The sequence below is a fragment of the Galleria mellonella genome, unplaced genomic scaffold, assembly GCF_026898425.1.
Source record: "Galleria mellonella isolate WM207_F2 unplaced genomic scaffold, CSIRO_AGI_GalMel_v1 utg173, whole genome shotgun sequence".
Taxonomy (NCBI): domain Eukaryota; kingdom Metazoa; phylum Arthropoda; class Insecta; order Lepidoptera; family Pyralidae; genus Galleria; species Galleria mellonella.
Genome location: NW_026442016.1, coordinates 37,710 through 54,501, shown reverse-complemented (window position 1 = coordinate 54,501; position 16,792 = coordinate 37,710). Strand labels below are relative to the sequence as shown.

General features: G+C 32.9%; 1 protein-coding gene across 1 annotated transcript in view; it reads left to right on the top strand.

Moving 5' to 3' along the window:
• LOC113515652 (tolloid-like protein 1) overlaps positions 1-16,792 on the top strand; it is a gene marked incomplete at its 3' end in the record, with an annotated part of 106,644 nt that overhangs the window by 55,520 nt on the left and 34,332 nt on the right. Inside the window, 3 exon segments of the mRNA XM_052893334.1 lie at positions 13,256-13,506; positions 13,673-14,241; positions 16,376-16,685. Coding sequence (XP_052749294.1) covers positions 13,256-13,506; positions 13,673-14,241; positions 16,376-16,685 — 1,130 coding nt within the window.

The window sequence follows — 16,792 nt, the reverse complement described above, 5'->3', positions numbered from 1 at the left end:
TAATACTAGCCATCTATTTTTACACCAAGTCCCTTGCAGAGTAGGGAGAGAGAGCCAAGTATCAAAAACACATTGCATACATATCTTGCTTCTTACACTTCCATAGCTCGTCAAATGCATGCACGCTGGTTCCAAAGAGTCTTGACTATTCCCACCGATAAGACTAGGTTATCTGATCATAATAGGTTGGTCTAAGTTTATTCCACTGTCTAAATCTATCCACTTTAGAATTGTATATCTACCATACTTAGTCAATATTTTATTTGACATTTATTCCACTTGCCGGAAGCAACATTGCATATCTTCTCATTTTAACACCGATATTTCCATCCAAATAAACTAGATCTCGCACTACTTTAATAAAAATCCAATCTGCCATCCGATCTGATTTATTAAGATCTACATAAGGTTATTTAGAATAGATCGCTTTTTATCGCTAAGGTAGCCAATTATTGTCTTGCTTCTTGTAATGAAATACCATTTTATGTACGTACCATACCATAGTTTACCAGCCGTTAACTGCCGACTGCTGAATATAGGTTGTCCCCATTAAGGGAGTTTTGCCAGTAGTTGCCACGCTTGGCAGGCGGGTTGGCAACCGCAGTTAGACTTTGCTAATGTTTAAAGAGTTACGTAGCTACCCGTCTTCGACCATTAAATTTCCTCAGTCACCTCTTACGACACCTACAAGAAAGAAAGTGGTGGCCCATGCAATGCCAGAACTACACGGCGATATTTTGTACATATTCTTATTTTTTTTTTTTTTTTGTTTGTGGAAAGAGCAATAAAGAATTTTCAATTCAGTCATTCCTATAATAAATAGATTTTATATTAATTTCTCTATGACAAGTTACAATTAACTCGTCCATAATTAAGTTCTGAACCATCTTAAATGCTATAGGAAGGTGCATTAGTAGAATGAGACAATGATATCATACACAACCTGAGGCGTCTTTAGTCCATTCTAAACGTAGACAATATGCAGGCATGTGACTCAACATTTCTAGTGCACACAAAAGCTTGCCTACATTACACGGTGGCGTTGTCAAAGCCTTTGTTCGGGTTGACGCAACAAGATCTGTGGAACGCGTGTATTGTATAGTCGGGTTAGTGGTAGATAATAATAGTTTGCACGGGTTTTCACTGCAATTGCGGGTAGTTAAAACATTTAGTACAAAATATTTAATATTCCGAATCGTAGTACTATAATGTGAAAGTGATTTTTTTATAACTTTATTTATTTACCACTTTACCATGTCGTACTGTGCCGTGTGGTCCCGGCATAGAATAGGCCAACCCATTTTTTCCATGGGTATCATAAAAACCGACAAAGGGAGGGTGAGGGATGGGCAGCAGCGTTCCTCTTAAAACATCTCTAAAGCCTGACTGCGATTGCTAATCCACCTGCCAAGCATGGCAACTACTGGCAAAACCCCTCGAAAGGGAGACATATGTTCTGCAGTGGACAGTTAAAAGCTGATATGATATGATGATAGTAAGAGGCGACTAAGGGAACTTAATGGTCAAGACATGGGCAGCAGTGTATCTTTTAAAACATTATTAAAGCCTATCTACGGTTGCCAACCCGCTTGCCAAGCGTAGCAACTACTGGCAAAATAGCTCAATGGGAGAAAGCCTACGTTCAGTAGAAGACAGTTAACGGCTGATATGATGATGATGATGACCACATTCCAAAAAATATTTGATACAAAAAGCGGACTCTATGTTTAGTATTCTTTATTAGTTAATCTTTGGTATAATAGAAATGTGATTATACCAATAGTTCTGAAATTTGGTATACTTCAACTACTTGGGATGGAGATAGACAAATTTTGATGTAAGTATATCTCGATCAAGCAACCTGTTATCCAGACCAAGTTGCAGTCCTTATAATAATAACACTCTCAATTAGTGTATTAATAGTACATTAATATTTAAAAAAACGTTAAGTCTGTTTTTTTTAATGGATGATAATGGAATGGTAACCTCGCCTGTGCTAACGGTATACTCTAGCGGGGTACCAGTGAGCAATAATAGCTGAGAATGAAAAGACAGGTCAGTTAGCCTATCGTTATGAATGCACCAGGTTTGCAGATTGCATGCACTATGGTTTTCAGGGGGAACCAGGTAGAGGTCAACCTGATAGGGTATATTACTAGCAATGGGACTGATAGTCCGCATTACTAACACTCCCTTCCCCCTAAATTAAGTCTATTAGTAGCGATAAAGCATTGTTTGCAGTAAATAGATATGTATTGACTATAATTTGAAGGGATTGATTTAATATATGCTGTGTTTGCCTATAAAAAATTGTTACACTTAGTTCTAAGCTCCATAATTGTATATATATTTACATTATTTTGTGGAAACAATTGTTGGTAAACCTAAATAAATAAATAAATTGAGATAATTACAGAGTACAAAGGCATAATATCTCAGTTATCCCAAATGGCAATGCACAGGGAAGACAGACTATGGGCATCACAGTGTATTATGTAAAGTCTACGACACCATAACGCTTAGGTATATACGACGGTTGCCAGTTTCCATTAAAACTACAATTTATCAAGCAAAAAAAGAGTTACAAATCAGCTGCCAACAATAAGCCGTGTCCATTACTTACAAAGTTTAATAATATCAAAATTATCAAGTAATATACTGTGCTATCCTATACGTTGCCACTCTCGATCCTCACGGGTTATCTTTTTTTTACATTGACCTCGCACTAAAGAAATAGTTCCATCGATTGATCAAATAAATCGGCTAGCAAGCCGCAAATAAATACATAACACACGATTAAATATGATTAATGGATATCGCGAGAACACGCAACTTCGGTCGATTATTCTTTATTTTGGAGTCGAGCTTTCTTTCAGTATCTATGAGAAAAATCTAATTTCGAAAACCTAAAATATAAAAGGTTTTACACTTTTTTTATACAACTTAGAATGGCAAACAAGCTGACGGCCCACCTGATGGAAAGTGGTAACCGTCGTCTATAGACATGAGCAGTACCATGGACATAACAGAGTATACTGTTTCGCTCATGATACCCCCTATGCGTTGCCATTCCTAAGGACTCAGATGTTAGTCCTCTGTACCCTGTAAACATTTATTTATTTATACAAAATAGATAGATAGATTCTATTTATTATATCCTTGATAAAATTACAATAGTAAATTTATTATAAATACAAATAATTACAAGAAAAATTCACAGTGAGAAAACAATGGACGACCTTATCGCTAAGAGCGATCTCTTCCAGGCGACCTTTGGATGGATAATAGTAATACAAAGAGTTTTTCAATCTTAATTAAATATTATAAAACCAACAAAGGAATCAACCCTATTGATATCAAAATGTTTATCAGAATTTGTTCTATTAATTTCATACAATTAGCAAGACCATAATAAAATAGACAATATGTCATTGAAATAACAAGATATGGCCTTATAGCCATAGTCCTCAAGAATGGCATTCTTCTCGTGCATGAGAAGTATCACAGGCATTACAGTGTACTCTATGATGTCCATAGTACTGGTTATGTCTATAGGCGACGGTTACTACTTTCCATTAGGTAGGCCATCAGCTCGTTTGTCATTCTAAGTTGATACTTAAAACTTAAACTAGAAAAACAATAAACATATTTTTTCTAATTGATCTCTTTCTAATCACAGAAAGAAACCAATTTGAGAAATTTCTTTTTTTCTACCGTATTTTCAAATAAAAATGTTTAATATCTTTGTTAAGAGACTCTCTTGAAAAGACACTTATGATTTTAAGCTAATCCCATATGTGTACAGTTCGATAATTTAAATGCAAATTTAAATAATTTTATTATTTGAATAAATAATAACATTACTTAAATTAAATGAACAATTTATTCTACTCTTTAATTTGTACCTAAACAAATAATGGAAATGATACAGCCTTCCATTAGACATAGTAAAACAAACCGTCTGGGTGCTTGCCAAATTTTTCCAGGCTATTTGCATAATGAGCTATTACAGGGTAATATCATAAATTTTGAAACTATGTTGCTATTTATGATTTAATCTATGTTGTGACATTTTAATGAAATCTATTATATTGATTAGTAGTTTAGTAGATTGTTAGTAGTTTAGTAGATTATTAGTAGTTTAGTAGATTATTAGTAGTTTTAGTAGTTTAGTAGTGATTAGTAGTTTATATTGATTAGAACTGGCAGCTTTTTTCGTGTTAATTAATATGAAAAATATCATATTTACGTATTAAACTATGATAGAGTCGAGTTTATAGAACAAAATTTAATCAAACATGATCGAGTAATAAACATGTAAACAGCTAAGTAAATTTATGAATTTTCACATTTACTATATAAGAAAACCGTATGGTCCCGGTATAGAATAGGCTACCCCTTTCTTTTCCATGGGTGTAATAAGAAGCGATTAAGGGAGAGCGAGGAATGGGCACAACGTCACTTTTAAAACATCTACAAAGCCTACCTGCGGTTACCAATCCGCCTACCAAGTGGAGCAACTACTGGAATAACCCCCTAAAGGAGAGGTTTATGTTCAGCAGTCAACAGATAAAGGCTAATATGATGATGATGATGATTAGTAAGATAAACTATGATGACGGATTTTATATGAAATTAAAGACTAATTAACGTAAACCCTGGAGCATAAACGAAAGTGCATTAACAAGAAGTACCAACAAAAGTTAGATAAGACAAGAAGTTTAGCAAACTTAAGCTAACACATTAGTTGCTACTTATGTTACTTATGTAAAGTCGATGAAACTAATGTTTTAACCGTCTTTAAAAACAATGAGATTCTATGTTACACTGTATATTTTTTTTTTATGTATGCCCACCGATTTCTCCGTCAATTGTCGACCGATTTTAAAAATCGCTTTTTTTTTATTCAAAATAGTATACTCCTGAGATGGTCCCATTTTCATTAAGTCAGGATCTGATGATGGATCTCAAGAAAATCGAGGGCAACCCCCAAATTTTATAAACACATACATATATGGTGTTTCATATTTTTCCAAAATTTATAACAGATTATCTATTTGATGAATAGAATTAAAAACCGATTCTTGCGTTTCGAACTAATCACTTTATTTGCAATTTTAATAAATTGTATATAGTTGGTCCAAGATGAAAAATGGATGGGTGATAGAGCGACAAGATGTTGCAATAACACAAATGCAAAAATTACACTTTTCAGTATTGCCATTAATATAAATATATAAAATACTGAACAACAATTTTATTAATTACTTATTGTTTAATAAATATTCAAACATTAAACAACTTATTATTTGATATATATTAAACTATATACCACACTGTATAATAACAAAAATAAATAATTTTTAAACCAAAACTTTCGTTAAATAGGTATAATAAATAGAAGTTAACTAAATATACTGTTTGGAAACAAAATAACAAAAAATTTTAGCATTATATAATCTGAGTAAGTGGTTTTCTACCCACGTATCTTTGGAAGAGATATTTAATTTCAGTGGTAAAAAACCTGGCCTGAAAAGATGCTAACGTGTTTGATTTAATTCATCTTATTGTACTTATAAAATCGTTTGTCCTACTATAAGCACATAGCCAAAACTACAAATTTTATAAATTTTGTAACGTAAGCATTTGCTAACTAAAGATTTTTGAAAATTTCAGCTTAGAGCCGAAACAAGACACCACACGGGGAAATCCACAGATACTAGCTAATAATTTCTTTTTATACTAATATGGTAGCAACCAAGCATACGGCTTGTCTGATGGTAAACGGTGTTAAATGAACTATGAACGCCTGTAACACCAGGTATATCACGTACGCGTTGCCAACCCTTAATAAACTATATTACTCTCTTTTTGAGAAACTGTAGTCTCTAGAGAAAATCTCGGCAAGAAGGTCATTCCTTAACCTGAGCGTTCGCAGAAGGAAGCTCCTATGAAACCGCACTATATATGACCATTTTAGTTTCAGGATGTGTCGAAGAATTCTCTGCCGATGGCGAGCGGTGCGATAATAATATTTTGAAGTTATCGAGAATAAATTTTAAAAATATTTTATGATACTCTGACCCTGTATTATCATACATCATCAAATACAAAACGCGAATCGACAAGAACAACATTGATCTTGGAAAATAAACTATATATCCGCCATTGTTAAAGCGTAGAATAAAAATTGTCCAATACATACGATCCTATTGAGCGTGTACCTAATACTGCGGAGTATATTTCATAACATGGAGCTGCCACGGCCACGCGGGGGGCCGTTCATGCCTCGCTTCCCAGGTGATAAGTCGCGATATATCTTGAAAATAAACTTGATATTTGGGGAAATTTTTTTATACTTTTTTAAATTAATTTTTCATACAAGCAGAGCAGATCACGCGTTGCTGTGGCTAGGTTATATATTTATTATATTATTTGTACTCTTAACACAGCGTCATCTATGGGATACTAAAGAGTTGAAACGTTACGTTGATATACTAACTTACACCGCCGTTTGTTAGAAAATCAGCAGAAATTAAACAAAAGAAAAATACAATAAATAAATATTTCAATTTTAAATGGAGTTAAAGAATACCCCATCTTTTAAGTAGACCTAAACTGCACACATTGTATAGTTTAATTAACTAGTTTAGGAGTTCATCGTTGACAAACAATCATCATCATCATTTTCCTGCCCTTATCCCAATTATTATTTGGGGTCGGCGTAATATGTTTTTATCCATATTACAAAAAGATTTGTCTTATAGTTTCACGACCGGCCGCATGCCTGACGTCGATCCTCTTTGGGAATGTATTTGTTGGTGGTTTCCGCCACCTACGCTATGGAGAAAGGGATTGAAGAAAAGGATATAAAATTTTTATGACATGAATTTTTTTATTTGTAAAGTTTGTATGTCTAAATTATTACTAGCTTGTGCCAGCTTACATCAAAAGTTGAAACAGTAAACAGTATCATCTTATGATACTTCAAAAATGTTTAATTAATTTGTTTAATTCTTTCATACGTCCATTTTTCCTTCTTTGAAGTATCCTCTATAATCTACATAGGATGCCCATATTGATCATAACAAGGCTAATAAGCCCATAATTTAACTATTTGAATTGATTCCAAGACAATAAAAAAAACCGTACAAAATTGATGCAGACAATGGCACTGATATCAACTCTATCACCGACATCGACATTGACACTTCACCGACATTGACGCTGCACCGACATTGACACTGCACCGACATTGACACTGACACAGACGCTGAAGCCATTTTTAGGCGACATTTCTCTAAACCTAACTCTAAAATTAAAATTTCAATTCGATTTGAACAGCTAAATCTAAGGACTAATATGTCAAAATCATTATAAATTTAGTTCATGATCGTCAATAAAATAGAAATTTCGCGAAACTATTAAATGAAAATAATAGGTTAAGAGATAGGTTTAGAAAAATTGACACCAAAATCGACGTCGACAACGATATTCTCGAGCAATCTATAATCGATGGGAAATAAGGTTCTTGAATGGCGTAAAAGCGTAGCGTGGGCAATCCCCGTGAGTGACAATTTTAAAAGTTCTGCAGATAATTGCTGGATGCAAATGGCGCAGGATCGTACATATACAATATGAAGGAAACCAATATTCAACAGTGACAATGATTATAAAAAGCAGCATTGTCAGCATGTTATATTATAAAGAAAAGAGCATATACCTTTTTAAAAGGCCGTGACGGTAGTCAGTTACCATCAAGTGAGCCGTACACCGTTTGCTCTTTGTGTTAAAAAATAACACGAGCTGTCAGCATTTCATTTTAACCTATCTACCCGTACGAAGTTGGGAAAGGTGACTAGTGAGTTATGCATAAAATTATATCCTCTCTTTATCCCTGATTATACACAGCACCTTCATATAGAATCCTGGAGGCTGCGGAGGACGATTATGCAAAATGTGCACAGCGCAAATCGATTGCATTCAGATTGCGTGCAATGCAGTATTCGCTGATTTAATTGTACAGCTCATATAACTGTAGACTACAAATTATAAGCGAAAAGCTAAAATCATTTAACATTTCTAAAAAAAAAATATCTCAATATTAAAAAAATACAGGAGATGTCACGATGTTTGTTCATGCTTATCTCTGAAACCGCGTAATCGATTTAATGGAGATTCTGTATTTTTTATTATACAGCGCCATCTAGTCCGAAACTAAGCAGAGTTTGTAGTATGATTACTAGACAACTGAGAGAATTACTTAATAACTTTTTTACGTCAATACATACAAGTTATACATAGAGAATACGCTGACCAATACAAACATCAACATTCCATCAGGTGGGCTGTCAGCTTGTTTGTCATTCTCAGTTGAATAAAAAAAAACAGTAATTTTACAATACTATCAGATCAAATTAACCGTGTAGCTTCCGGCATAAAATAGGACACCTAGTCCTTTTCCGTGACTGTCGTAGGAGGTCATTAAGGCAGATTATGGTGGAGAGATGGGTAGCAGCGTCCCTCTCAAAACATCACCAAAAGCCAAACTACGGTTACCAACCCGCTTGCCAAGCGCGATAACTACTGATAATCCCCTCCTCCCCCCCCCCCCTCCTTATGGAGGAGGCTTTGTTCAGCAGTGAACAGTTAAACGTTAATAGAAATAAAACAAAATCAGAGTAAAATATTATTTTACGAGTTAGGTTTAGAGAAATGACGCCTCAGAATAGTTATGGTTTTTATAAACAAACAAACTCACTTGCACATTTATAATATTAGTAAGGATAGAAAAGTTCGTAACTTGGACTACATCTAAACGTTTTTAGAGCACTGATACTGATGTGATCTTTATTTCTTTTATTCCGCATAGAGTATTAATCGTAATGGATATATCAGTGTTATATCGCCGTTTGTGCCCCGGCATAGGATGAGCCACCCCTTATTTTCCCGTGGGTGTTGTAAGAGACGACTAAGGGAGGGCGAGGGATGAGCAGCAGCGTCTCTCTTATAGCATCTTTAAAATACATACAAGTTATACCAAGCGAATACGTGGACTCAATACAAAGAATGGCAAACATTCCATTAGGTGGGCCGTTAGCGTCGCCTATAGACATGAGCTGTACCATAGACATAACAGAGTATACTGTTTCGCCCATGATATGTTCAGTAGTGGACAGTTAACGGCTGAAATAATAATAATTATATAAAAAACATAGATGTCACGGTGTTTCTTCATGCTGATCTTTGAAATCGCTCAAACAATTTAATTGAGATTTTGTTTTTTTTTTATTACACAGCGCCATCTAGATGATTACTAGACAACCGAGAGAAATATTTAATTAATTTTTTTTGAAGACACCACGCCGGCATACACAGACCATCAGTGTATGCCGGCTGAAGAAACCCAGTGACCCGGAGGTCGTCGCCTTCGTAGTAGAAGCCGGGGTAGTGGGGTACACCCCTAGACCCCTACCTCGCCCGCCCACACATCATCCGGCGGGCAAGAGATGTCCATGTTGTTTACTTTTTTACGTAAATACATACAAATTATACATAGAGAATACGCGGACCAATACAAACAGTATGATAATCTAAAAGTGTATAGGCGACGGTTACCATTTTCCATCAGATGGGCCTTCAGATTATTTATCATTCTAAATTGAATAAAAAAAACAATATTTTCGCCAAACGGAAGTACATATTGACATACTGCAATAAGTGTGGAGATGTTTCTGTGACATTTCATAAATATCCTATATTGTATTTGAATTTACAACATATTGTTATGTTGTATATGGTTTGTGCAAAAAATAGCAAATACAAAAACACATACTGACATACTGATATAAATGTGGAGATGTTTCGTAAATATCGTATGTTGTTAATATTTGTACTTATTTACAATATGGAATCGTGTATTGTTAACATATAGATTTTACTACGCAAACCAGCTGTTTTTTCTTTCCTCAAAGAAAAGCGGCAGCTTTCATAGTCACAAAATATAATATTGGAGCAACACGGATAGAAACCTAATTATGGATCGATTTTCATAATTGCAAAAATAAATATCAAAATTGGTCCAGAACTGGTTAATCGCCAAAAACAAGAATTCATATGACTTGAGAATTTGTTTCTTTCGTAACTCACTTAAAAATTGTATAAGGATGGTGATGACTAATGATTCATAACTTTGGCTTACCGAAATGTATCTTGTTTGTTAATTTTAAAAAATAATTCAATATTTTTCATTGTTTCCGATTTATTTATTTAAAAGGTTCTTTGCTAGCGAACTAAATGATAATCATAGAATACATTGTATATACTACTTTGGAAAAAATTGCGCTTACTTTATATTTTGCATCGGATTTTTTTAAATATATTTTTGCCTTTAAAATCAGAATTTTCAGTGATAGCTTAATAAGAGTATAATTGCATGATTAACGATTCAGTTCGCTAGTAGAGTACTTTTTAAATAATCAATCAAAAACATTTAACAATGTTCAATTGTTTTTAAAAAATTGCAGATGATTGCAATGTTACCATACTTTGTTTTGTTCCGAACGCTCATAACAGTTTTCGCCATTAGCCTGCATTCTAGCCACACATTTCTTTTGTTTCTTTTTACTGTCCACTTTTACAGCCAATAACTACCGCCATAAAATACTTTGATATTTGAGATACAAAATTTCGTCATAAAATCATGTTTTTATGGTATTCGAAGATTTCTTACACTTGTTCCAATAAACTTGTAATGGTTAATAAAATCACGCTTTTAGGTTAGAATTATTTGTCAAAATTATCACATAACATAACTCCAATTATTGTTTGGTAAATAAATCATCATCATCATCATCATATCAGCCGTTATTTGTCCACTGCTGAACATAGGCCTCCCTAACGGTGTTTAGCCATCTGCACCTACTGACTGATGTGGAGTCGCCACTCACTACATAATCCTGTATGGGATCGCCACTCAAGAATTTTTCTTCTCCATCGGTTGTCGTTTATTCAAGCTATGTGACCAACTCATTACCACTTAAGCTTGCTTATCCTTCGGGCTAGCAGTGTCTCTCCTAAAACATCACCATATCTAATTTTTGTTTCCAATTTGCCTGCCAAGCATGATAACTACTGGCAAACAATTAGATGGAAGCACTTATATGTTTTTATACCTTTGCAAACCTTTTTTTGCATCTTGGATTGAACACCAGACAACTTCGGGGTATCCACTAGGTCTACATACTCGTACGGCTATGTTTATCTGTGAAAATTGTAACTATCTATTATTGATTGTTGCTAATTCATCGTCATAGTTATATAATATAATACATTAGACTGATATGATGATCATTAACTGTCTGAACATAGGCTTCTCCCATAAGGTTTTGCCAGTAGTTGCCACGCTTGGCAGGCGGGTTGGCAAAAGCAAGTAGGCTTTGGTGACGTTAAGAAGGACGCTGCTGCCCATCCATCGACTATTAAATTCCCTTAGACTCCTCTTACGACACCCACTATTACTATTTCTTAAGCTTTATTTATTATCCTAAAAAATAATGTAGTTCTATGAAATATATTACATACGTAAATGAAAAATGTGGCATATAATCATACTTCTGAATGATATTCCCCATTTTACAAAGAAAATCAACAATATTCGTGTAAAGCAATCACAAATTTAAATTAATTACAATACGGATTCGATTGCATCTGCCATTAACAACATTGTACATCTGGTACCATCGTAAAATTTAACGACCGTCGACGTGTGTCTATGCCCCAGCTGTGGTCTAACGCTGGTTAGCAATTAATTAATTGTCTATATATGCTTACGTGGCGAGTATTGGACAGGCCAGTTTACGATAGCGACGGTTCCTATGAATATTCATAGTAGGTCGTGTTTGAGGACCGAATTTGATTACACAGACCGATGTGGCTCGACTATACCGATAGTTTGGTCATAGATTAAATAATAGTTTTAGTGATTACATGTACCTTTAGTAACCTATTCAAATCCATTGTGCCTATTAAGTAAATCAATGTAGGTAGGTATACGCACGAATACAACTTCATTTTTCACTACTAGAAATGACCAGCTACTAAACGAAAGATCAACATAAACGAGAAACATTCTTAGATATTATTTTTTTATTGTTAAAATTAAAGATGTATTTCATAATACATGTGTACATACAAAGGATTAATACAAAGAGTCTTATCCGCCACTGATAAAATGTCTCTTGCCTACGTAAGATTTAATGGATATGTATAATTATAATACATAAAGGTGAGGCTATTAAAAATACCGTGGATATATACAAAACAGTGGAAGCCATCCATACTACATACCATACCTCATGGATTTACTCTTCAATAACACATACATGTGTTAAATATTTATTTTTAATTATATTAATTTTCTTAAACATCTTGTATTAAAATGTGTACCTACATTTATTAATAAAAATCAGACTAATTACTTTAAATATAATAAAATATTAAAATTGTTATTATACCAAATTTTATAATGAATTATTCTTGTAATGTATATAAAACACTAATTTATATTTTAATTGATTTTATAACTATTTATTATCATGATAGTTAAATAAAAAGTAATGAAATTGTAAGAACACGTGCTCTCACTGACTTGTTCACTCGAATTCGGCCCTGTGGATATAAAAGATTGTTATTTGGGTGGGGAGATACTTCTTGTCCAACCGTTGAACAGAGCGGAGCTCCCTGACGTATCAAGAGTGAACAAGTATAGTAAACTACGTGGTCATAGATGAAATATATCAATTATTGTTGATGGAAATCCTAAAGAAGCTATAGTTAAATAAGTGTGAATGGATTAACAGAAGTTGGATATTTATGTATTATTTGTTATATGTCATATACAAAGTAAAATAAGTAAATATATGATTTAATAGTATGATATCTAAATTAAATTAACTGTGAGAACTTGTGCTTTATTTCTTGTCTTTAGCAATATAAAGGTTGTAAGCCTCTTGGGCTCACAACCTTTATATTGCTAAAGAATATATCATTATACTTGTAAAGTTAGTATTACGTAATACCCATTTTTGAGACATGCATACTACCTACCACTAAAATACTACTATAAAAATACTCATTAAAATCAAATATAATATTTACATAGGAGTAAAACTTTACTCTGATTTTTTTTATAATTTTAAATTAGAAAATTCGACTTTTACAATTAAAAAATTCATACCCAATTTCTTCTTTTCAGATAACTTTCAAGGAGACATCGCCATTCCAGATGTTGACTATTTCAAGCCAGCAAGTGGTCCATCAGCATATAGTAAGATTAATAAATCACTACAAGAAGAAGTAGAGAGATTAAAAAAAGAAGTACTCTTAGAAGGTTTACAGGTAGAAGAAGAAGGATTGCCTGATATTTTAAGAAAAAGAACAAAGCAACCAATTTTCCTTTCGCAAGATAAACCTAAAAAATACAACGATGCTGCATTGAATACAAAGGTAAATATTTTTAAATAAATAATGCTCAAAATATATATGAAAAATACTAAACAGATATATTTTATTTAATTAGTTACATCATAATTAAAATTATCATAATTTTGCAATGAATACAATAACTAATGAAACGTATTCTAATAATAATATGACCCTTATCGTTTTTTAGTTTTTGCCACATGGATTAGATAAATCGATATTAATGAAAAACGGTAAATATCTACCTGAAGAAACACTTGATAATATTCACGCCGCTCCCACAAATCAAAGTAAATTGGATAATTCAAATCAAACTGTAGTAGACAATTTAACAGAATATGAAAGCCTTGAACAAGATGGTGTTCTAGTAGTTAACATATCTACTGATAATATATTAAATTTAGATGAGTTATATCCACATATTCAATTAGCAAATTTTTCCAACAAAATGGACGAAGTTACAAATAAAATACAGAGCAATAGTCGTGAAATTTCTGGCGATTTAAAGAGAACTAAAGATTTACCAGACAACGTGACAGTTGCTCCAGCCCCGACAAATGGGGTTTTGTCAACAAATGAGCAAGACGAAGACAATGATAGCATAGATAAATTTGTAATAAATAATACAGAACGACCTTTAGAGAAAAAAATTAATGAAGCTAATGATTTGTTGAAACCCACCGAGAGCTTACAGATATTAATGGAAGAAACAACCACCAGAAGAAGGCGGAGAAGAAGAAGACATGGAAATCGAAGAAGGTACGATTACTACTCTTTAATTTATTTTATATTAATTATTTGGTAACATATTAATTAATTATTTGCACTATATAAATGTAATAAAATGTTTACGAGTAAATTAATTTGCCATCAGCAGCATACAGCAAACCAAGTTAATTAAAAAATGTAGATTAACAAAGTTTAATAGAGATTCGAGTAGTGAATAGCATGAAGTCTTATTTTTTGTAATAAAAATAAAATAAGAAGCTTTGATATCAAAAAGCAGTACAATATAACTATATAAACATATCAATTATAGGTATATAGGTTACTCATCATTACAATATTTTCCATTTTAAATTCTGACAATTTTACCTATTCAGCTTTAACTTTTCCTTTACTTCAGATTTCAGTGCTGAGTAAAGATTCTAATAGAGCCTTGTGAATAAGTCTCGTTGCCTGTGCAACGTAATTGCTCCATCTCAAAAGCCCTGCTTCTTCCTTTACCGTCGGTTTCACTTTTGTTTTTGACTTGCCAAATGAAAGGCTATCTTTATATATTTTATTATGAACGGAATAAATATCGTAAGGAATTTCATTGAATCGAATTTAATCGAAAACAACTGACTTATATTAGACAATTTATTTATACTAAATCAATTAGTAACCTTATATAGATAGCCAGTGATATGTGGCATACGTTAGCATTTAATTTTCGCTACGTCCATGTTCTCGTAGTATTTAAAAGTGAAGTATTCATATATTTATTTATTTAAATTTTAATGTACAATTATTTAATATAAGTGTACATTTGGCAGACTTAATACCTAATGACGTTCTGTAACATGATCAAATATTCAATAAAGAGTACCTGGGTCTAAATATAGGATATATTTAGATCCAGGTACTGAGTTATGGCCACATCAAAGTTCTAGTATATTTTGCTTAATCATAGACATCGTTTGTTTTTCTTTTAATGGGATGAACATAATTATTTAGGTTAATCCCGTCTGCGATATCGACATAATCTAGCGGGGTACCAGTGAATGACGACAGACGAGGATGAAGTCGGAACCGTTGTCCGAATTTCATGAAATAACCACGATGGTTTTCTGGAGGAACCGCGTGGAGATCGACCTCATAAGTTATATTGTTAGTTAATGCGGCTATTAAACCCCCTTTACTAACATATAATATAAATGGATATAGATTTAATTATCACTTTTATTTACAATTTATAAATAAATAAACAGCTAAATGTGCCATGGAACTAGAAGACATTTGAAATGAAAAAAATGTGCATTGTGTGTAAGCATTAATCGATCATGCATGGGCCATGTAATTTGAGACATAGTGCATTTAAATAAATATACATAATATTAACGAAGATTTAAAAGAGTGACTGTTGAGTTTCTTGCGGGCTTATCTCAGCAGATAATGCCTTTTTAACCCCGTAGTAGATTTAAAAAAATGACTATTTAAAATTGCTTGTAAATAAATTTATTTGAATAAAGACGATTTGAATTTGAAACAATGTAATTATTGTAGATTAAAATAAACGACTGTTCACTAAGATAAATGGATTCATAAAACAATTAGTAAGGGAACATAAATACAAGCGCAGTGCAGTCACAAATGCGCCCAGATCTGCATAGCTTAAGTCGCCTATTCATTAGCATTGAAGCGAGCAATAAACCGGGTACTTATTTTATATAATTTAAGTCTTTATTCTGCAAAATAATTGACTTAGATTTCCAACTGACTTCAAAAAAAGGGAGGTTTTCAATTCGGTTTTGTATTTTTATGTTTGTTACCTCTTAACTCCGTCATTTATGAACCGATTTGGAAAACTCCTTTTTATTTAAAAACATACACTTTCAAATATATTTCATAAAAATGTTTATGAAAATTACTATATTAATTTAGTTTTTAAATTTAAATAACTGCTGACATCGGGTTTTTTGGAAAACAATTATAATTTGTTACTAAATTAATATTATATAAAACTTAGACTGTTTTTTGATCTTTTAATTTTTTCCACTAGTGTATTATTACGTATAACGAAATAGCTGCTAAATTATTTCTCGAATATTAATTAATTTTACTTTATATTTAATTAATGATGCTTATAAAGTGCTTATGAAGTAAAGACACTTTAAAATAATTATTTCAGATTAAGAAACGTCCACTCAAGTGAACGATTAGGACAGAACACACTGAAGTTCGGCGAGCAATCGCAGACTGATCATTTTGAGAGGAAAAAATTTTTTCGTCACCAAAAGAAGTACAACAGCGGTGAACGCAGCGAGCCGAGAAAGTATGAAATACCCGAGCATGAATTTGAAGAGAAATTCGAAGTGAAACCACCTCCAAAACCAAACGTTACTGGAAATGGAGGGACTCAACAATTCAAGGATTGGTTTTTTCGGGACACCACTGACGATTTAGAAGCTGCCGAGAGTCGCTTCTATAATATTTCCGAGGTAAATTCTGCAATTTTATTTAAATACTCGTTTTTGCCCGTTATGTCATATGCGTGACCGGGATATGTTCATTGACCGGGATTAAAATACCCTGTGTCCTTCTTCAT